Source organism: Phyllostomus hastatus, unplaced genomic scaffold (assembly GCF_019186645.2).
Source record: "Phyllostomus hastatus isolate PE091 unplaced genomic scaffold, TTU_PhHast_1.1 phas_contig_468, whole genome shotgun sequence".
Lineage (NCBI taxonomy): Eukaryota > Metazoa > Chordata > Mammalia > Chiroptera > Phyllostomidae > Phyllostomus > Phyllostomus hastatus.
In genome coordinates, this window is record NW_025333884.1 from 3,709,642 (window position 1) to 3,732,958 (window position 23,317).

Genomic DNA, 23,317 nt, shown 5'->3' on the forward strand with positions numbered 1-23,317 from the left:
GGACGCTCTTCCCGCCCAAAGGCAGGGGGAGCCCAGACCAGCCCAGCACCTGCCCGGGCCACCAAGGGGCTGCCAGAGCCTCAGGGACAGTGAAGGGGGGTTGGTTACCAGGACTCATTGTACCGCCTTTGCCTTCAGGTACAGAATAACTGTGTTCAGTAAACTGAAGAGTCTCATTTAGACTTCTTTTAAATGAAAAGATTTTTTCTTTCTTTTTTTTATTTTCTAGAGAAAGGGGAAGGGAAGAAGAAAGAGAGGGAAAGAGACATTGATGTGCAAGAGATACATCAATTGGTTGGTTGCCTCTCCCACACCCCCAACTGGGGACCTGGCCCAAAACCCATGTATGTGCCCTGACCAGGAATCGAACTGGCCATCTTTTGGTTCACAGGCCAGCGCTCAATCCACTAAGCCACACCAGACAGGGCTAATGAAAAGATTTTTTTTTTAATTGTCCTTCCTAGACCCCCTTGCCTTGGCCCTCCACCCCTTGCACCCCCATTATGGGGTTCGTTCATTCATTATCTTTTTTTCATTCAACCACTCTTTCCCCAGCACCTACTGCAGGCTAGGCCCCCTCCAGGCCCTGGGGAGGCAGCAGTGAACAGACTAAACTCCTGCCCTGCAGCGGTGGATGCTGACAGGCAGTGATAAAATCAACCAGTAAGTGCTGGGAAGCCCAGAGGAAAAAGGGAAGGAGGCTGGTGCTGGGGGAGGGGGAGGTGCAGCGTAAAAGGCAAGGCCAAGGGAACCTTCAGAGGACAACCTGAGGGAGGAGGTGAAAGAGCAAGATACAATGCTACCTCAGGGGAGTGAGGTCCCAGCCGGCTGTGGGACAGTGTGAGCAAAGGTCCTGAGGTATATGGCTAAGGAACAGCAAGGCAGCTAGCATTCTCTTCCTTCCTGCTTTCTTTTTTTTTCTTTCCTTCTTTCTTTCTCTCTTTCTTTCTTTTTTAAGTGAGAGAGAAACATCAATTTGTTGTTCCACTTATCAATACATTCACTGGTTATTTCTTGTATGTGCCCTGACCAGGGATCGAACCTGCAACCTTGCTATATCAGGATGACGCTCTAACCAACTGAGCTGTGTCCAGCCAGGACACAGCCAGTATTCTTCCCCTGCTCTGTCAAATGTGAGCTCTGGGCCCATGCTCCTCCCCTGCTCAAATCCCTTCTGAGGTCCCTGGCCCCAGGTGCACCCTCCATACCTTTCAACCCTCCTCTCCTCACTTTCTCAGCCTTTTGTAGGGTGTCCTACCAATTCAGCTCAGTTCTGGCACAATCTACTTGGCAACAGCCTCAGATCACACAGCTGTCTCTCTCAGTTCTGTATGACTGTTCCCACTCCAGACACCAGTCACAGTCCAAGTTGTCACATGAGCTTCTGACCCAGCAGCTGGGGTTCCCACAACTTCTTCAGTTCCCAGTGTTCCAGGGAGGCGTGCTGTTTTTAATAATCAAAATGCTGATATTTTTGTGTAGCAATATTTTTTGGAAATGTGACATGTGACTCCCTGATGTCTCGAGCTGCTCCCAGACAGCTGCAGGCTGCCTTGTAACTGCACATGGAACCAGGCGCACTCAGTTAGAAAGCCTGACTGCATCCCTCGCCGCAGACATTCATACAAGTATTTTGAGATAATTGTACATTCACTTGCATTTTTAAGAAATAATGCACCTGCCCAGTGTGGCTCAGTTGGTTGGAGTGTCATTCCATAAGACTGAAGGGTCGTGGGTTCTATTCCCAGTCAAGTCATGTATGAGAAGCCATGTATGAGAAATCCTGATGGATTTCTCTCCCTCTCTCTCTCTCTCTCTCTCTCTCTCTCTCTCTCTCTCCCCTCTCCCTCTCTCTCTCCCCCCTCCCCCTCCCTCTCTGAAAGCAATGGAAAAAAAAATGTCTTCAGGTGAGAATTAAAAACAGAACAAAACAAAACACCCTGGCTGGTATGGCTCAGTGGATTGAGCACAGGCCAGTGATCCAAAAGGCCCCTGGTTCGATTCCCAGTCAGGACACATGCTTCGGTCGCAGGCCAGGTTGCTGTTGGGGGAATGCGACAGGCAACCGGCTGCTGTTTCTCTCACACATTGGTGTTTCTCTCCCTCTCTTTCCCCTTCCCTTCTACTCCCTCTGAAAATAAATAAGTAAAATGTTTTTAAAAAGAAAGAACACAAAGAGATTTACCCTGGCCAGGTAGTTCAGTGGGTTAGGGCATCCTCCCAATACACCAAGGTTGCAGGTTCGATCCAGGTTCAGGGTACATGTCAGAATCAACCAATGAATGGCTAAGTAAGTGGAACAACAAATCAGGTTTTTTTTTTCTGTTTCTCTCCCTTCTCTCTCTTAAATCAATCAATAAAAAGATATTTTGTACCCTTTGCTCAAATTCCCGCAATAGGAACATCTTATAAAATGATAATACAGGCAATTCTCATTCACAGCAGGTCTGTTCTCTGAAGCTTCTGCAAGCCCAGGGTCGCGGGATTCTGAGCCGCTGCTCCTGAGGGCGGGGGCGGGGAGGGCAGGGTTCTGTTCACCTTTCTGTTCTGCAAGCTTCTGGTCACCTTTTCAGGAACTGGTTCATCAATGCATAACTTCGTTTCACTTGTGCTTCTGCTTAAAGATACCTTGTACAAAAACACTGTTGACCGCTCCCCTTGAACTCAGGTGAATGAAGGAAGCTCACCCAACACATTAAAAATATGTGGGTATTTTCGCCACAAGGTATATCACTGTCTCCTTGCACTGAGGAGCGCTGGACGGCGCTTCAGCACCATGCTTGTGGGCCCTTTTAAACAGCAGTCACCCGCAAAAAGCCCAAAAATTTGAAACACGCAGCACTAAATAGACCGTGAAAAGGACGCTTGTTCGAACTAGGAGCTGAACGGAGGAGGCAGAGCCTCACCTTGCTCGACCCCAGCCTGGAGGGTGTGCATTGGGCAGCTCAGGGTTTTGTTTGTTTGTTTTGTTTTTTTGGCACTCTGTACACATCTGCGCATGACCGCAAAAGTGACTGGTGAAAGTACGGTATTTACTTTGGGATCTTTTATGTGTTTGCCTCACAGATACGGAACCCACAAACAATGAGGACCGACTGTCAACAGGGGTGTCCAGCCCGTGGCCCGTGGGCCACATGGGGCCCAGGATGGCTGTACGTGCGGCCCGACATTAGATCGTAGGTTTACTTAAAACCTAAGGTTTTTTTGATTGCTGTTTTCATTAGTGTTCATGTCTTTCACGTGGCCCAAGAGCCCTTCTTCTTCCAGTGTGACCCCGAGACGCCAAAAGGTTGGAAGCCCCTGGTATTGACACCGATACAGTCAAGACCATTTCCATTATCAGCATCCCTCCTCATGCTGTTTTATACTGCCCCCCCTTCTGCTGCCACCCCCTGCCTAAAACCTGGCGACCCCAAATCTGTTATCGATTTCTAGGATTGTGTCATGTTGAGAATATTATATAAACGGAATCATATAGCATATAACTTTTAAAAATTATTTTTATTTTTAAAGATTTTATTTATTTATTCTTAGAGAGAGGAAGGGAGGGAGAAAGAGAGGGAGAGGAACATCAATGTGTGGTCGCCTCTTGCGCCCCCCCCCTCCTGGGGACCTGGCCCACAACCCAGGCATGTGCTTTGAGTGGGAATTGAACTGGCAACCCTTTGGTTCTCATGCAGGCACTTAATCAACTGAGCCACACCAGCCAGGGCTAACTCTTTGCGATCCAATTAAATTGTACAATTTGATGGGTTTTAATGTATTCATAGAGTTGTGTACTGCTACCATAATCAATTTTAGAACATTTTTATCAACCCAAAAAGAAATCCTGCACCCCTTAGCCATCACTCCCCAATCTTGGCATCCCTCCCAGCCCCTGGCAAATGCTAATTTGCTTTCTGTCTTTATAGATTTGTCTGTTCTGGACATTTCATAGAAATGGAATCCTACATTATGTGGTCTTGCATGTCTGGCTTCTTTTACTCAGCATTATATCCAAGGTTCACCCATGTGATAGCATCAGTCAGAACTAACTCCCTTTTCAGGGTTGAATAATATTCCATTGTATGGACGGACCACAATTGTTTATCCGTTCATCCATTGATAGATCAGGTTTGACTCTTAACATCTGAAAGAAAGCAGAGAGGATGAGGAAGATTAAATCCCATCTTTCTTTTTTTCACACTAAAATATTTGTATTAATGATGGCATTTGGGCATCTTTTAAAAATATGTGCCAAAATGCTGGTTTAGCTATCTTTGCTGGTACTGTCAACACTGATTGTGTGCCGGTGCCTGTATTATATAATCACTGGGAGTTTTATAGCTCAAAGAGGTGAGGATGTGAAATCTCAAAGACAAGTACTTACTAGTTCTCATTAGGTGCAGGTGCTGTTTAAGTACTGGACTCATTCAACCCTCCCAATAGCCCTGCGAAGAGGAGCTGCTATTATTGCCCCCATTTGACAGGTGAGAATACTAAGGCTCTCTCCTGAGGTTGCCAGTGAGTGGGGAAGCTCAATTTGAACCCAGACTACTGGCTTCAGCTGCCTCCCTGTCAGTCACAACTCTAATAAATTCTACATGGTGAGTCAGCCTCGAGGAGGTCACACGTTACCTCCAGAGGTCGACTCGTCTATAATTTCATGATTCTAATGTTCAAAGATGGATGATTGTACTTCCTGGATAACGAGGGACATGTGGATGGATGATATGACATCAGGGATTTGCTTCAAAATAAGTGCAGGTACCCCTGACTGGGGTGGTTCATTGGGTTGGGCGTTGTTCTACAAAGCGAAAGGTCACCGGTTCAATTCCCTATCAGGGCACATGCCTGGGTTGCAGGTTCAGTCCTGGTTGGGGTATGTATGAGAGGCAGCTGATTGATGCTTCTCACATCAATGTTTCTCTCTCTCTCTTCCTCCCTTCCCCTCTCTCTATAAATAAGTAAGTAAGTAAGTAAATATTTACCTCTCCAGGCAGGGTGATTTAAGCTCTTCACCCCCTGGTGGGGGGCAAGTGTAAACCATTTCCTCTTAAAGTGTGCTTGGCAAGAGAAGATAGGGTTTTGCAATTTACTAGGTGGGCCGTTCAACTCTGTGTCTCAGGTTCCCTCTCCCACCGGCCCTGGCTCACTAGCCTGTCTCTGGAAGGTCAGAAAGAGCAAAGAGGCCAGTGTGCATGGAATCGGGCGAGTGAGCGGGGGGAAGGTGGGAGAGGAGGTTAGAGAGGGGAGGGGGCCTCATGGCATGGCTGAGGGTGGCTGGAGCCAGAAGAGGAACAGAGGAGGGAAGTGAAATCACTCACTACTGTAAAAAAACAATCCTGCTGGCATTGTGGTAACTTCTGCTGGGGACAAGGGCAGAAGCAGCAAGGAGGCGAGTGCAATGGTGCAGTTGGGAGAGACGGCAGCTGGGCCTGGGTGGTAGCAGTGGGGGTGGGACTTTCAACACATCTTTAAGCTTAATTTTATTTATTTTTATTGTTTATGCTATTAACAGTTGTCCCTGCTTTCTGCCTCTGCCCACCTCCACCTGCCCCACCCCCGCCCCTTCCTCAGTCACTCCCCTTGTCTTTGTCTGCGTCCATGGGTCATGCTGAAATGTTCTCTGGTTAATCCCTTCCCCATCTTTCATCCCCTCCTGTCCAGCAGCTGTCAGTCTGTCCCGTGTCTCCATGCTTCTGTTTTCTATTTTGTTCGTTACATTATCATGTTCGTTAGATTCCACTTATAAGTGAGATCATATGGTATTTGTCTTCCTCTGACTTCCTTCTTTTACTTAGCATAATATTCTCCAGGTCTATCCACGCTGTTGCAAGAGGTAAGAGTTCCTTCTTTCTCACCCCACTGTGGACACGGACTGTGGCTCTTATCCAGTCGTCAGTATCTCGAAGATCAAGTAAACAGGATTTCCTAATGCCTGGGACATGGAGGGTGAGAAGCAAACAGCGGTCACGAGTCCTTTCAAAGCTTTCAGCCAGAGTACCTTGAAGGCTGCTCAGGGAAACGGGCCACTCACAGTGCTGAGCCTGTGGGCCAGCAGTGGTGCGTGACCCTGGCTGCGTTGGTCACAGCCCCCACTATCAGCCAAGGGCGGGGCGGCATCACAGGGAAGGAAAGAAAGAAAGGTCGGGCTGCCTTCACCTCGCATTTCCCGCCTGGGCTGCGCTGGGCTGGCCTTGCCTTTCCCCAGGGGCCGGGAGGAAGTTCTCTTCTGTCTCCACCTTGAATTCATTGTCATCCACGTAGGTGATGCTGTCTGGACTGACTTCACTCAGGTTGCTGATAACTAATGGCAGACTGCACTTCTCAGCTGTTCTGTGTGGGAAGTACAGATCCAGTCTTCCACCCCACGTGTGTTAGGGTGGTTGGTGACGGGGGGCTGTGCAAATTCACAAAGAGAAGAAAGTGCAGAGAGTAAGGTTTTGTGTTTTTTTTCTTCCCAAATAATTTATTTATTTATTTTTAGAGAGAGGGGAAGGAAGGGAGAGAGGGAGAAACATCAATGTGTGGTTGCCTCTCGCGCGCCCCCTACTGGGGACCTGGCCAGCAACCTAGGCACACGTGCTGACCTTGAATTGAACCTTTTGGTTCAAAGGCAAGTGTTCAATCCACTCAGCCACATATTTACTCTCCAAGAAAGGAGAGGAGCATAGTGTGCAGAGATGCACCAGCCCTGAGGGATGGAGGCTTTGAGCATTTATTGGATTGTAATTGGATTTTACAATTGTATTGGATATAACTGGATTGGTGTGGGTATAGTTGTGTGGCCCCTGGGCAGTTGGGAGTGCAGTTTGTTCCAATGCTGTCTCCTGCCTGTGGCTGTAGGGAGCAGTTAGTCACGTTCTGTCCTTGCTTACCAGTCATTGCCAGTCCTGCAGACATATGCTCAGAAGAGCAAAACGGCAGTCATGTTTAATAAGGTCACAGGCCTGCTCGGTGGGTGGTGCCAGGACAGCAAATGGCAGTGACTCTGTCCTTTCGCTGTGCATAACCTTCCTCCTTTCCCGGTCTTTTAGGTCTTCTGACGCTGTGTTCCTCTCCCTCATTGGACCATTCTCTCATTTGGTTCTTTGTCTTTTTCTTATTGATTTGTAGGAGTTCTTTATATATTGTGGCCAAGCATCACTGTTAGTTACACGCATTGTAAATATCTTCTCACAGCTTGTGGCTCCTCTGCTTATTTTGTTTGTGGTCTCTGAAAGAGACCTGTGTTTTCTCCTCAACATTTTGATCTGCACCATTAAGTCTTCGATCCACCTGGGGATGACTTTTGTGTATGGTTTGAGGTAGAGATTCCATCTCCCACCCCATGACTCATATCCTCACCCTATGACCTGCAAGGTGACTTCTGTCTCCTAGCAAATCTCTATGCTTGCTCTCTCCCATACCTTTCCCCTCTCCTTCCCCCAGGCTGTAGGTCCTTGCTTTCTTTCTCCTAACCTCCAAGGGCCCTTCTTTTGACTCTGTAGCTGGCTTCCTGCGCCCACCCAACCCAGCCGGCTCACTTTTTCTACCTCTTTGACTTTCCAAATAAACTTTGCTTGTAAAAACAAAAATCTCCATGGTTGGCTGGGCCTGTTTCTAGGCTCTCTGTGCATTTTTGTCAATCTGCTCATCTCATGCTACACAAATACCGTGGTCTCTTAGTCCTGAAGGCTGAATATGAATGATCTGGATATCTGGCTGGGCCAGCCCCTCATTCGTCCTCAAAACTATCTTGCTTTTTTTGCAGCTTTGTTTTCCCATATATATTAGTTTACTAAGTTGCCATGAGAAATTACCCAAACTTGCCCTGGCTGCTGTGGCTCAGTGGATAGAACGCCAGCCTGTGAACTGAAGGGTCACTGGTTCAACTCCCAGTCAGGGTACATGCCTGGGTTGCAGGCCAGGTCCCCAGTAGGGTGCATGCGAGAGGCAACTACACATTGATGTTTCTCTCCCTCTCTATCTCCTTCCCTACTCCCCTCTCCAAAAATAAATAAATAAAATATTTAAATAAAAGAATAATTTTTTTTAAAGACCCAATCTCCAAATGACATCACATTCTGAGGTTCTGGGGGTTAGAATTCTAACATTTTTTTTGTGGGGGGAACACAATCCAACCCATAGCATCCCATCAACTTCATAATCAGCTTAAGTTTGGAAAGATCTTTCTTGGGGGTGTTGAAGGTGGATATTGAATTGAATGACATTAAATATTAATCTCACTTCATCTCTGAAACTATTTCTTGCTTCCTTCCTTACCTTTTGGAGGGACCTCTTTCAAACATCTGTGCCCTTAAAGTGAATGCAAAGTCCTGGCTGCAGCATTCTAGAAATCTGGACTCCAGTCTCCTCTTCTCACTGCATGTCCTTGGGCAAATGGTCTTCCCTCTCTGAGCCCGTTTCCTCATCTGTGAAGAGGAGATATTAATACTCACAATGGCTGGGGACGATAATGCCAATAGCTACTTCACAGCATTATTATGAAAACTAAATGGGATTATGCCTTTAAAAGCCTTAGAAGCTGTGGCCAGATTGCTCAGTTGGTTAGAGCGTTGTCTTGATACACCAAATTTGCAGGTTTGATCCACAGTCAGGGCACATACAAGAAGCAACAAACGAATGTGTAAATAAGTAGAACAACAAATCAATGTTCCTCTCTTTCTCTCTCTGAAATCAATAAATTTAAAAAATCATTTATTTTTTAAGATTTTGTTTATTTATTTTTGGAGAGAGCAAAAGGATGGGAGAAAGAGAGAGAAACATCAATACATCATTGCCTCTCGCCTGCCCCCTACTGGTTGGGGGACCCAGCCCACAACCCAGGCATGTGCCCTGACTGGAAATTGAACCGGTGACTCTTTGGTTCACAGGCCAGCACTCAATCCTCTGAGCCACACCAGCTGGGGCAGAACTTCATCCCTTTTTATGGCTGAAAAATCATTGTATTGTGTGGCTATAGTCTATCTTATTTATTCATTATCAGTTGATAGGCATCACGTTGTCTCTCCCTTTTGGCCAGTGTGAACCGTGCTGCTGCAAACACTCACGTGTGTGAACGGTGCTGCTGTGAACTCTCATGTGTAAGCCTTTTGCCTGAAGACAAGTTTCCATATTCTTGGGTTCATGTCGAGATTGTGTACATAAATTTTATCTCTCCTGGTTAAACAAGTAGGAGTAGGATTGCTGAGCCATAAGTGGGTGTAATGTTTAACTTTATAAGAACCTGCCAGTTTTCCAGAGAGGCCGCTCCATTTTGCACACCCACCAGCAACGCAGGTGAGGCCGCAGGGTGGGGCAGGGGAGCGGTGCCTGAGGGTTTAAAGGAGCCACTCTAACAGGGGCACGTGACCTCAGAGGCATTGAAGGCGTGACCACACCCTCCTCCTGAGCACTTTTCCAGGTGATCCAAGGCCACTTTCCCATTTCTCATTGGCTGCTCTGACTGTTTCATTTTCTGAGCTCTCCTCTTTTTACCCATCTCAGCCACATGCTCCCCTGGTGATCTCTGCTAACCTCATGGTGGTAGATGCCATCAGTGTTCTGGTAACTTCTAAATGTCTGTTTCCGGCCTGCACCTCTCTCCTGAGCTCCAGGCCCCGTAGTGCCTGCCTCCACAGCGTCTCCCCTGGGAGGCCCAAGAACTCGGGCTTGGCCCATTCCTCCCACCATCTCCTCGCTTCTGGACTAGAGACTCTAGTCTTCCAGGCACGTGGGTTGTAAAATCAGGAATGACTTTTGACATCTCTCCCACCCTACATCAAATTGTCAGCAAACTATCGTGCCTGGGTGGCTTGGTTGGTTGGAGCATTGTCCCAACAAACACTCCAAAAAGTTGCAGGTTGATTCCTGGTCAGAACACATATGTGGATTGCAGGTTCGATCCCCAGTCAGGATGGGTTGGGAGACAACAGATCGATGTCTCTCTCTGATATCAATGTCTCTCTCTCTTCCTTTCTCTCTAAGGTCAATAAATGTATCCTTAGATGAGGATTTTTAAAAAATTGTCAGCAAATCCTACTGATTTCACTTTCAAAGTGTGCCCAGAATATGATCACTTCTCTCTCCTTCCACTACTTTGCTGGGGCCCAAGCCAGTGTCACCTCTTAGCTGGGCTGTTGTAATCACCTCCTCATTGGCCTCCCAGCTTCCAGGTTCCATCATGGAGGTTCCTGCCCTGTGCTTGCTCATAGCGGACCTGGCAGATCCTTGTCCTTCCTCAGCTCATAACACTCCTGTGACCTATACATTGTATGATTCCATATCTATGAAGTGTTCAAAACAGGCAAACTCAGCCCTGGCTGGTGTGGCTCTGTGTATCGAGTGCCGGCCTGAGAACCAAAGGATCACTGGTTCAATTCCCAGTCAAGGGTACATGCCTGGGTTGTGGGCCAGGTCCCCAGTAGGGGGCACATGAGAGGCAACCACACATTGATGTTTCTTTCCCTCTCTTTTTCCTTCCCTTCCCCTGTCTAAAAATAAATAAAGTCTTTAAAAATTTTTATTAATTTTAAAGGAAGGGAGAAAGAAATATTGATTTGTTGTTCCACTTATTGATGCATTTATTGGTTAATTCTTGTATGTGCCCTTAATCCAGGATCGAACTCACAACCTCGGTGAATCAGGATGATGTTCTAACCAACTGAGCTACCTGGCCAGGGCTAGCAGCATCCTTGTGTGTTCTGCCTCAGGGCCTTTGCACATGCTGTTCTGCTGCTTGGGACACTCTTCCTCTAAAATTCCTTGTGGTTCTTTCTCTCACCTCCTTCAGCTTCATCTCGATATCACCTCCTCCAGAGAGGCTTTCCTGACTATCCATCTAGAACAGCAGAACCCTCTGTGGGGCTCCCCTCCCCCTCACTCAGCTTTGGCTCCATAGCACCCCCACTTCCTGTCATACTGGACATGGACTTGTAATTGCCCCCTCATCCTCAGGAAAACGTGAGCTCCCTGAGGGCAGGGGTTTATCCTGCTCACTGCTGCATCCCCTGGTACTACAACAGTGTCTGGCACATAGTAGGTGCCCAGGAAACCTTTGTTACATACACAAATAAGCAAACACTCTCTGCATCCTTCCCTCTCTGAGCCTCAGGCCCGCGGGTCCAAGGGCTCTTGGTCGCCGTTCCCGGCTGGCCGATGGCTCACGCTCGCGTTAGTCAGTTGAAGGCGGCTCCCCAGAAACATATGTCCAGGTCCTGGAGCCTGGAATGTGACCTAATTTGGGAAAAAAATTTATCTTTGCAGAAGTAATTAAATTAAGGGTCTTGAGATGAGGTCATCCTAGATTATCCTGGTGGTCCCTAAATCCAATGACAAGTGTCCCTGCAAGGGACAGAAGAGAAGATGCAGACATAGAAGAAATGGCATAGAAGAAACGGCCGTGTGAAGGTAGAGGCGGAGATTGGAACGGTGCAGGAAGCTGGAAGAAGAGAGGAAGGATCCGGGAAGGACCCTCCCCTAGAACCTTCGGAGGGGGCACGGCCCTGCCCACACCCTGATCTCGCCTTCCGACCCCCACGCCTGGGAGGGAATCCATTTCTCTGAAGCTACCCAGCATGCGGGCATTCCTTATAGCAGCTACCGGAAACTGATCAGCCCCCAGCACCTCAGCATGTTCCTCAAACCAGCTCTTTCCCCAGGGCCCGCTAAGGGATGGCCTCAGCCCCCACCCCGTCTCCGGGCTGCAGCCACAGCCTGCATGGCTCCCCCCCGCCTGCACGAGCGGTTGGTCTAGAAGCCTTGCTGCTTTAAGCCACGGAGTTGGTGCAGCAGCAAGAAGGAATACAGTAACAGTCTCCATAAGGGAATCCCCCCTCCAAGCCTCAGATCCCCACGTGCCGAACACCACTCTTTAGAGCTGGGGCTCCTCGTCCACTGCTTCAGACGTCACCAGTGTCTCTGCTGGGGCCGTCCGTGCACACAGCGGGCACTTATTGTCTGCCCAGGCAATGTGTGCTCACGACCCTAAACTTTCCCAGGATTGACTCATTTAATCCTCAAGTGCCCCTGTGGGGTGAACGCTATCACCCCATTTTCCAGATGAAGAGACTGCGGCGGGGGCGGTGGACTCACCCAAAGGCTACCCTGCGTGTATGTGGCTGCGCTGGGAGACGCGGGGAGGCTGGGTAACATCGGTAAGAGCGGCCACCACGTGCCTGGTGCCTGCCTCAGCCTGCCAAGGGCACAGGTCATGGTCATGGCTGGGGCCAGCAGCCATCACTCTGGTCTCGGTGGGCGTGGGGGAAGGAGCACTGCCGCCAGAGGGCACCAGACACGGGCCAGGGGTGTCTTCTCATCACAGGGGCCAGAGGGCCGACAGTCCAGTCCGGCCGTGCCTGGGATGGTCCCTCCCGTGAAGAACTGTCCCAGCGCGGCTGCCAGCAGTGCTACTGCTGGGAGCCACTGAACAGGAGGCTCAGCACCCGCCCTCGCAACAACCATGCAGTCTAGTGGTTAAAAAAAACCAACAACACAAAAACAAAAACAAAAATGAAACAGGATGCTAGGGCCACCCGCCTGGGCTCAAAACTAGCTCAGAATGTGGCTCAGCCACCGCCTGGCTCTGTGACCTTGGGCAGGCTTGGAACCTCCCTGAGCTAGTCTGAAACACGGGCATGCTAACCACCCCTCCCCCATACTTCATGAGGATTCAGCAAGTCAAGGCGCGTCAATGCTTAGAACAATGCCTGGGAGCACTCAGTGCTCTGAGGCGCTAGCTACGAACATTAGTATTTCAGTGGCAAGTGCTGGGTTTCTAAACCTGTCACCCCTTCCAGTCTTGGGGGCCCTCCGTGGGCAGGAGCCGGTGTGAACGGGTCTCCTCAGCACAGTGAGGAGTGTTTGTTGACTGACTCACTGCTGCACCAATGTCAGGCAGTGCCGAGAGCCCGTGGCTCCCCAGGAAGACAGACACGAGGCCGGGTGGGGACCACAGGTTTATTGGGGGCTCCACGCACGCACACTCACAGCATCACACAACAGCACAGTTACTTGACACACGCAAGGGGGCCTCCGCCCACAGCTGGGGCCCAGAGGCAGTGGGGTGCAGTCTCCTCCCCTGTGGCCCAGACCCAGCTGGGTGCCTTCCTCCTGGGCAGCTGGGGGAGGGGGCTGCTGGGTGGGCCCCAGGCCTGGGACTGGGGAGTGAGCAGGCAGGCAAGATGGGGAGGCCGGGGCGAGGGGCTGCGCAGCCCTCACTCTAGCGACTGCAGCATCAGCAGCTGCTTCAGCACCTTCGTCTGGCTGGTCTCACGGATCTCGCCGGCCAGGAACATCTCGTCCACGACCGTGTAAACCTGAGTGAAGGGAGGTATGGGGAGACCCGGTGTGAGGGACAGCATCCGGATGCTGCTCTGCGCCTGGGAGATGGGGGCTCTGAGGCCCTGAGCCAGGCAAGGGGAACCAGCAGAAGCCCCGGGCAGCCCTAGAGGTGGCACCTCCCTCCCCTGCCTGTGGCACCCGCAGCCCCGTCTTCCCCGGGGGCCCACCTTGTAGAAGTTGAACACCAGGTCCAGTTCACAGACGTTGTGGAAATATTCGTTTAAGACCTGAGAGAGGAAGACAGGTGGTGAGAGGTGGGCAGGGAGAGAGACACACACAGAGAGACAGGAACAGAGGCCATGATGGCAGGAAAACACGGAGACCAAGGTGGGACGGAGAGGAGGGAGCGAGAGAGAGGGAGACGGAGACAGAGGTGGTGAGAAACAGAAACAAGCACTAAGATCAGACAGTGATAGAAGAAGGTGGCAAAGAAGACAGTGACCGAGGCAGAGGGAGAAAGACGAAAACGAGACGCACAGGCAGAGAGGGGCGGGGATGGAGATAGATGGCGGCAGAAAGACAAGAGTGGGCTGGCACGGGAACATGGAGAGAGACAGAAACAGTGAGGGGGGTAGAGACAGAGTTGGCCTGCTGCTGAGGGAAGACCGAGGCGGTGCGTGCAGACTGCGAGGGAGGCGAGGGCTGGTCCCAGTACCAGAAGCCGCCCGGGGGCCCCGCCCACCCTCCCTCCGGTGCATGCTCGCACCTCCACGAAGTTGTGGATGGCCTCCAGGTAGGCCAGGTTGTTGTCGTTGACGTCCACGCAGATGCAGAAGTAGAGGCCAGCGTAGCGTCGATAAATGATCTTGAAGTTCCGAAACTGTGGGGCAGAGAGGCTGTCAGGGACAGGGCATGCCCAGGACCCAGTGAGCAGGGCAGAGTCGGGCCAGAACGTTTAGTTCTTCATTCCTCTCATGGTGCCCGAGGCTCTGCTCTGTGTCTGGCCCTGTGCTGGGGACACAGTGATGATGGAGACCGACCTGGCCCTCCCCTCCTGGGGCTCAAAGTCCAGTGGTGACAAAGTCAGCCTCAGACATCCCCAGAGAGGGCAGGGCTGGGTTGTGGAAGCCTGGAAGAGGGGGCCGCTAACTGAGCCTGGTGGTCCAGAGGGCTTCCTGGAAGAGGAGGCACCCGACCTGAGATGTAGAGGATGAGCAGTAATGAACAGGCAGGCATGTTCCAGGCAGAGGGAACGGCTTCCACAAAAGCCCAGAACCAAGGGGGAGCCTGGCGTGTCCCACAGCATCCATCTCACCTTTCCGTGGCTCCCTATTGCCCCTGAAGAGTCAAATTCTTTAGCCGAGAACCAAGTCATTCATTCATTCATTCATTCCACAAATACTGCCTGAGCATCGACCGTGGGGCAGGCTCTGTGCCAGGCAGCAGAGTCACCACTTGTAACCAAGACCCTCCCAGCCTTGCCCTTAACTGAGCTGTAATATAATGTCCACAGTAACACACACACAACGCAGGAGCAAATACGTGTGGGTGGGGACGTGGACTCCGATTTAACGTGTGTGGGAGCAGATTGGGAGACAGGCAGACACAGACACAGGCGGGCACGCTGGACTGCAAAGCTCACAGAGCTCGTCCACACCAGGAAACCGCAGTGGCTTGTCGGGCAGGGCTGTGGCGCCACCTGGCAGCAGCCTCGAGGGCCAACAGCGTCCTGGATTTTATTCTTCTTTCCCAGCCTATCCTTTTTTTGCTCATTTCTAACACCAGCACCGTGATGCCTACACAGAATCCATGGATTAATAAGCATGCATCAGGATGCACACTCCGCTTTTTTTTTAAAAGATTTTATTTATTTAGGGAGAAGAGAGGGGAGGGAGAAAGAAAGGGAGAGAAACACTGAGGTGTGAGAGATACATCCATTGGTTGCCTCTCGCACGCCCCCTCCCCAACCTGGGACCTGGCCTGCAAGCCAGGTGTGTGCCCTGATCCCTGACTGGGAATCGAACCAGTGACCTTTTGGTTTGCAGGACAACGCCCAGTCCACTGAGCCACAGTGGTCAGGGCTCTCCCTCTCTTTTTTAATGGATACAGATTGTGATCATGTGGTTGAAGACTCCTGCTCTGGGGAGAGGGTTCAGGAGGGGAGGCCAGGGCAGGAAAACTTCAACTGCAGAAGTTCCCAACTGCCCTTCTTAGCAGCGGGCTATCGGTAGGGCTCAACCCTTCACGCCACTCTTCCTGGGACACTCCCTCTCCTTCGGACACCCTGCTGGCTCCTTCCTCAGCCTTGCCTCTATGATTCAGTCTCAGGGCTGCTCAGAGGCCGGCCCTGCGCCCCAACGTCTCCTGCTGCCTACTCAGATAGGTCTTTGCCTGCGGGCTGCAGTGGGCCTCTCTCTGAGCTCCTCCAGCCACCGGAGCTCTGTCCCAGCCCCGAGCCCTCCAGCTGTCACTGTCCAGGGGCAGGTCTGTCTGTCCGTGGACGGTGAGCCGCAACAGGGAAGGCTGGGGCTGTCACCGCCGTGTCCCCAGCACTATCCAGCACCGCCCTGGACATCAAAGCACCTGGACATAGGTGCTTCAGTGTACAGAATAATGTCCCCATGCCCCCACCTTCAGGGATATCCACACCCTAATCCTAGGAATCTGTGAACTCTCCGGTGACGTCATATGGCAAAAGGGACTTTGCAGATGAGGTTAAGCAAAGGATCTTGAGGTGGGGAAATGACCTTGGACTGTCTGAACGGGCCCAATGTGATCACAAGGGTCCGTATGAGGGAAAGAGGAAGGCAGGAGAGGTGAGTCAAGAGATTTGAAGATGCTATGCTGCTGGCTCTGAGGAACCCCGGTGGCTGACAAGGCAAGGAGATAGATGCCTTCTACCCTGGAGCCTCCGGGAGCTGGCTCTGCTCACGCATGTTGGACACCGGACCTCATGAACGACTAGTTCATGTCACTGTACACCACTAAGTGTGCGGTGGATTGTTACAGCAGGAACAGAGAACTAACACCGGTGCCGAGGAATGTGCATTAATGAATAAACAAGAGGAAGAAGGTTTCAATGGCTGGGCCTTCTGGCTGGCTATTTGTCCCTTTGTTCCCCCTCACAAGTCTCCTCCTCCCAGAAGCCCGCCCGGACCTCAATCTCATAAGAGAGACATTATTTAACATCTCCCCCTCATGCTATGCTCCAGTTTATTGGGGGAAGGGCCAATTCACTCATTCCCCACTGCACCTCCTCCTCCAAGAAGCCCTCCCTGACCCCCTGCTGGGTCAGGTGCTCTCCTCCTGCCAGGCTGCTCCATCCTAGCCCTGCCCAGTTTAGGCTGGCACTGTCTGGACACAGGCAGTGTCTGTGTCCCTTACCGGGCTGTCTCAGTCCCCACTGTGAGCTGAGCACAGGGCTGGCCACAGAGGAGGCATGTAAGAAATGGTTGCAAACAAACACACAAATGAACAAATGAACGTGTGGTCTGGATTGGGAGGAAACTAGGATCTGAGGCTCAGGCCCTGGTGTCATTCTGACCAGCAGGCCTCCTGGAGTGCCCCCTGTCCCTCAGAGGTCCATTCCCAGCACTCTGCACGGGACCCGGCACAGCACTGGCATCAGGGTGCCTGAGAGTGGGTACCCCGACATTCCTGCGCCCCCTGTTCTGCAGCCACACTGCTCTCAGCAAGGCCACCAGTGACCTCCACTGGCAGCAGCCAGGCGCCAGCCCGTCCTCCTGCTGGACATGCCTTCCCCTCGGCTGCTGGGACACCCAGCTCTCCTGGCTTCCCTCCTCCTCTCCCACCTCCAGCTCTGACCTCTCCTCGTCTCTGCTCACCTCTGTCTATCCTCACGCCCCTGGTGAGTCTTGCTGCTCCCTCCTGGACGTCTAAATTGGGATGGGGACAGACTGGCACCTCACCCCTGGTCTTCATCTCCACCTGCTCTTTCCGAAGCCTGTCCTGTCTCAGAAAATGACAGTGCCGTCCTGTCGGAGGCCCTGCTTCCTCTCACACTCCATATCCAGTCCTTGGCTCTCCCTCCAAGTCTTCTCGCCACCCCCACAGCTTCCACACCAGTCCCCGTCGCCTGCAGCAGCCTCCCTGCTCCTTCTGCTTTTGCCCCCTACAGAGGGCTCCGCCCGAGTCCCTCTTCACCTCAAAACGTCACTCAGAGGCAGGGCCCGAGTCTTCCCACAGCCCACAAGGCCCTGCGCCATCTGCCCCTGGTGTCTCTCTGTCCCCACCTCCTCCCGCCCCTCACTCCACCTCAGACAGGCCGTCCTTCCTGCCGTTCCAGGCAGGCCCCCCGTGTGTTCCTGCCTCAGGGCCTGGGCACCTGCCCCTTCCCCTCACTTGGAATGTTCCTCTCTCAAGTATCATGTCTTTTCCCCACTTCAGTCCTTTAGCTCTGGGCTCAGATGTCACCTCTTCAATGAGGATTTTCTGAGCAGGCCATTCAAAGCTGCATTCCAACCCCAGGGCACATACCCCAGTGCTCCCACCCCCCACAGACTCTGCGTTCCAGTCCTGGCCCCTATGCCCGCTTGACTCCCTGTGTCTTCACTCTGAGGGCGGGGCTCGGTTGTAGCTGTTAAGTCTGCTGCAGTGTCCCCAGCGCCTAGGACAGCGCCTGGAACACAGCAGCCTCTCAATAAATATTTGTTGGATTCTGCAGGACAATCAATCAGCCTGGTGTCTTAAATGGGCTAACACCAGAGGAATTAAAGGTGGAGATTTCTTGATGAAGAGACCGAAGAGACACAGCAACCACAGCAAGGTGAGACCTCTGACTGGCTTTGAACCATCAGCATTGACAATGTATGGGAAATTTAAATGTTCAGTGGGTAATAGAGTAATATTAAGGAAGTATGATGAATTCTACCAGGTCTGCTAATAATATTGTGGCAATGTGCCCTGGCCAGGTAGCTCGGTTGGTCGAAGCGTCATCCTGTACACCGAAAACATGAAGGTCCGACTCCTGGTCAGGGCACACACCTAGGTTGTGGGTTCCATCCCCAGTCGGGGTGTGTACAGGAAACAACTGATCAATGTTTCTCTCTCTCTCTCTCCCTTCCTCTCTCTAAAATCAATAAACATATCTTCAGGTGAGAATTTAAAAAACTTTAAAAAAATATTTTGTTTATTTATTTGTAGAAAGGGGGAAGGGAGGGAGAAAGAGAGGGAAAGAAATATCAATGTGTGGTTGCCTCTCACATGCCCCTTACTGGGGACCTGGCAGGCAACCCGGGCATGTGCCCTGACTGGGAATTAAACTGGCAACCCTTTGGTTGACAGGCTGGCACTCAATCCACTGAGCCACACCAGCCGGGGCAGGATTTAAAAAAAAATACTGTGGCAATGTAAGGAAAGGTCTTTATTTTCCAAGATGTAACCTGAAATATCATGTTGACTATAACTTAATTTCAAATGCTACTGTAAGGGATGGTTTGTTATAGTATTCTCTATAGTTTTGGGTGTTTGAACATTTTATAGTGACTTTTAAAAGGCACCTAAAAGCCCTGAACAGTGTGGCTCGGTTGGTTGGAGCATTGTCCCATAGACCAAAGCGTCACAGGTTCGATTCCCAGTCAGGGCACATACCCAGGTTGTGGATTCGATCCCTCGTTGGGGCACATACAAGAAGGCAACCAGTTGATATTTCTCTTTATCTCTCCTCCTCTCTCCCTTTCTCTCTCTCTCTAAAAGTAACGAATGAATGAACAAATAAATAAATAAATAAATGGCACCCCCAAATTCTTCAGCTACCCCCAGAAAGAGAAAAGGCAAAATATTAATACTGATTAAATCTGGGCAGTGGGGCCATGAATCTTCAGTCAACTTCTCCCTCCCTGTACTGATCTGTATGTCTGAAAATTTTCACAATGCCAAGTACCATAAAAAAGGGAGACTGCGAACCAGGAGTGTCTTGGGTGAATGAATGAATGAACGAATCTGGGAAGGAAAGAGGATCTGAGGGGCTATAGCATGCACAGGCTGAGCTGGGTAGGAGGGGTGAAAGGAGGCAGGGTGGCATGGGGGCTGGGGGGTGGGGGCGGGGGTCCATCACCTCCACAAAATTGGTGTGCTTGGCATCTCGGACAGTGACCACAGCGTGCACCTCCTCGATCAGCTTCTGTTTCTCATCATCATCAAACTGCATGTACCACTTGGCCAGGCGCGTCTTACCTGCCCTGTTCTGGATGAGGATGAATCGGATCTGGGGGCAGCAAAGGGAGGAGGAAGTGAGAGAGGCAGGGATCAAGGGACAGGGCTACACACACCCACCAGCTCCACTCATCCCCACCAGGGAGAAAAGGTGCATACCTCCCTGCTGCCTGTCTTTCCCCAGGGCCCAGCCTGGCTGGCCTGGCCCCCTGCTCCCGTCCTGGGTCCCTCCAACACCCCATAGAGTGATTTCTCTCTCACAGAGCAGCCACCTCGGAACTCCAGGGTCCTGATTCCGAGGCTCTGCCACCTCCTGCCTGCCTGACCTTGGTCAAAAGATCTGCCTCCCCAAGCATCCATCCCCGGCCCCCCCCCCCCCGCCGGCAAAACAAGTTTCCTTAGAAGATCCATCTTATCAGGCTGTTGTGCACGTTAAATAAGTTTATAAAGATAGTTCAGTGGCGTACACATAGCAGGCATTCAGTAAATGTTGGAGTTTCAGGCTTTTTTCGTAGGAGTCCCAGCAACACCAACTTCTTTCTACTTATTTTTAAAAATTGAGATATAGTTCACATACCATAGACACGCAAAATGTACACAGTTCAATGGTTTTTAGTATATTGATACAACAGTGCCAAAATCGCCACTATCCCCACCCATTAGCAGTCATTGTCCCCCCTCAGGCCGCAGCAACAACTAGTCTCTCTGTCCCCATGTTTGCCTATCCTGGAATTTCCTGTAAGTGGGATCACACAGCGTGTGGCCTGTGTCTGGCTTCTCTCCCTCAGCATGACGTTTCCGAAGCTCATCTGTGCTGCACCTTGGACCAGCGCTGCATTCCTTTTTGCGGCTGAATAGCATCCTACATTATGGCTAGACCTCATTCTGTTTGTCCATCTGTCCGTGGGTGGACATTTGGGTTGGTTACACTTTCTGGTGATTACAAATAATGCTGCTATGGACATTCATGTACAAGTTTTTAGGTGGTCGTAAGTTTTCACTTCTCTTGGACAGATACCTAGGAGTGGAATTGCTGGGTCATACCAAACTTTTTCAGGAACTGCTAAGCTATTTGCCAAAGCATCTGCCACTTCTTAAGTGTCTTAACTGCTTGGTGCCTTAGTTTACCCACTTAGAAAATAGGGCCACGTGAGGCTGTGATGAGGGGTGTACAATCTATACAAAGTACCCAGAACAGTGCCTGGCTCAGATTATGAACGCTGGGTCAGCCATAATCATCATCAGTGGTGGCCAGAAATTTTGTGGGTTTTTTGATTCTGAAATGCCAGGTCAACTGTCACAGGACTACTGTGAAACTGAACAAGTGCTCAGCAGGCTGCCTATTACACTGAGCACTCGACAACATTAACTATAATTACGACCGAGGTGTATGTGACCAGGTGGCTAAGAACACAAACTCTGGAGTCTGAGTGAATCCTGGCATTGCTCGCTGTGTGTCCATGGGCAAGTCACTTAACTTCTCTGGGCCTTAGTTTTCCCTTCTGTAGAATGGACATAATGAGAGTCCCTCCCTTATAAGGCTGTTGCACAGGTTAATAAACATAAGGGATATAGTACACTGACTAGCACAGACTACGTGAAATGTAAGTATTAGTTCTTGGTAGTATTGTAATTCATCATTTGACTGAGAAAACCATGGCCCAAGTTCACCCAGCCAGGAAGCCTGCCTTAGGCCCAGCTCTACTTGAGGAAAGCACGCTTATGCCCATTTCATAGATAAAGAAACTGAAGCTCAGACAAAAGGGTCTCAGAGCCAGCAAGCAGAGCTGGGAGCCCAGGGACTTGGCTCTGAACCCCCTTAACCCTGCCTTGTGGGAGCCTCTACCCTTTCAGGAGAGTCCACTCTCTTTCCTGGGTCTCATTCTCCACATACTCTCCTCCCCTTGCCCAACCAATCAAGCGGGCTGGGAACAGGATATTACACTCTCCTTCCAAGAACCCCTTCTGCTGAGCCAGAGAAAACCACTTCCTAGCAGGACAGGGGTCGGATCAGAAAGGAAATGGGCATGGGTGGGGGTGGGGTGGCTCCACACCAGGCAGGCTGTGGCTTGACACACAGAGTGGAGATATATGGGGCATTCGGAAAGGAGAGCTAGAAGCAACCCTACACAGTTGAGGGAGAGCTGTTCTGACACCCACCCGCATTCATCTCTTTTCCCGGCTCCCTGCCCAAAGAATCCTTTCTTAGGATTCAAAGCCCCATCCCAGGGATCCGGTGCCAAATCCAACGCCCAGTCCTTGCTCCAAAAGCCCCATCCATCTTTCTCTCACTTCCAGGCCCACTCCGACCCCCCAACTTATCTCCCCCCATTGAAAGACCTGTTACACTGCACCCCATTCATTTCTATTATCCACTCCCCACTTCCAAGCCTTCTTCCCCTTCCAGCAGTTTCCCCGATTCTAAAGGCCCATCCCTGCAGTGGTCTACTTCCCAGTCTCTCATCGGCAGTACCTCGCCCGTTGAAACACCCCCTCTGCGCCTGCAATGCCAGCTTCCTGCCTCTAGAGACCCCTTCTCTTCTGTCCCGAGGTCGGTGACTCCTCTCATTCTTCTTCCACGCTCCTGCCATACTCCCAGAGGGCCTTCTTCTTGGGAATCGCCTTCCCCACCTCCAATTCCGTTTTCCTACCTCCAAGACATTGCCTCCCAGTTTCAACCCCCGCATCACCTCCAACGTCACCCACTCGTACAGCCCTCTCCCCTTGCCACCTGATCTCCAATGACCCCTAGCCTTCAGAACCCCAATGTAACCCCCGCGTATAGAATCATCGCTCAGTTCTCCGGTTCCTGGCCTTTGATCGGCCCCAATGCCTACAGCCCGCGCCCGGCCCAGACCATCGTACAGCGACGGGGGCGCTTGTCAGTACCCGACCGAGCCTCTTTTTTGCACGTGGACCCACCCTTCTCTAGTCCCCAACTTGAGCGCGCCCCCGTTACCATGGCGACCCCCGTCCGGACCCCAGCTGCCCTGGTCCCTCGGCGACTGGGCGGCTCCGGCTCCGATAGCAGTTGGGGGACCCAAGGCTAGAGCGGACTTCCGGCAGAAAAACCCTCTTGCTCTCTCGCGCACAGCCCGCTGGGAATTGTAGTCCAAAAATGGTTTTGGGCGTCCGGATGGCAAGCCGGGATAAAAAGACGGCCCTTCTTCCCGACGTGCTGCGCGACTGCCCGTTTCTCACTGCGCGGAAATGCCTGCTAGGATTTGTGGGTGGGGTATAGGGGTGGGGGGGCGGGGGGCGGGGGCGGCACGTGAGGACTACAATTCCCGAAATGCGTGGCAGCCAGCAAGGTGAACATTGCATTCTGGGAAGTGTAGTTCCACTGGCCCCACCTCCAAGGTGAGAAGGAACTGCTGGGAATCGTAGTTTTAACTAAAAACTGCGGGCCAGGGCGAGGGTAGTAAGGACCTAGAAATGTTACTGCCTTTCTGTGCTCACCCAGTACTTTGTTTAAAATATGTTGAGTGTTTCCCTGTGGAAGACGGACAGTAGTTTAAGAGCGTGAATTTGGAAGCTAGAATTGTGTGCAAATCCTGCCGTTGCATTTCCTAGTTGTGTGACTTTGGGCCAGCAACTTCTTTCAATTCCTCTATAAAAAAGGAGAGATCAAAGGGTCACCTCGGTATGATCGTTCAAAAGCTTTGACAAGTTTCGAAAGTACTTACCACAGTGCTTGACACATAGTAAGTGCTCAATAAATATCAGTTTAACATACATCAGGTAGTGGGGATCTTCTTACTTCCTATCCAGAGGAACACTGTCTTCTTTAAGCTACTCGAATACACCAAGGGCTTTCCCAATTCGTGCCTTTACTTTGTGCTTGCTATTACTTGGAAGACCCTCCCCCGTTCATTCTAGTTCATTCTAAATCTGACTT

At 51.1% G+C, this 23,317-nt stretch overlaps 1 protein-coding gene across 1 annotated transcript; it reads right to left on the reverse strand.

Annotated features, from left to right (window-relative positions):
• Positions 1-12,907: 12,907 nt before the first annotated feature.
• On the reverse strand, positions 12,908-22,535 carry AP2S1 (adaptor related protein complex 2 subunit sigma 1). The gene is made up of 5 exons (XM_045845299.1): positions 22,379-22,535; positions 19,322-19,471; positions 14,012-14,125; positions 13,473-13,532; positions 12,908-13,280 (listed from the first exon to the last, which is right to left on the reverse strand). Exons 1-5 carry the CDS (start codon positions 22,379-22,381, stop codon positions 13,179-13,181), a joined length of 429 nt encoding a protein of 142 aa, XP_045701255.1. The 5' UTR covers positions 22,382-22,535; the 3' UTR covers positions 12,908-13,178.
• Between the last annotated feature and the right edge of the window lie 782 nt (positions 22,536-23,317).

Excerpts from the sequence above, each read along its gene's own strand:
- AP2S1 (XM_045845299.1), bottom strand. Across the intron at positions 14,126-19,321 it reads AGCACACCAATTTTGTGGAG|TTTCGGAACTTCAAGATCAT; the intron begins GTGATGGACCCC and ends TCTGCCCCACAG. Across the intron at positions 13,533-14,011 it reads CCATCCACAACTTCGTGGAG|GTCTTAAACGAATATTTCCA; the intron begins GTGCGAGCATGC and ends TTCCTCTCTCAG.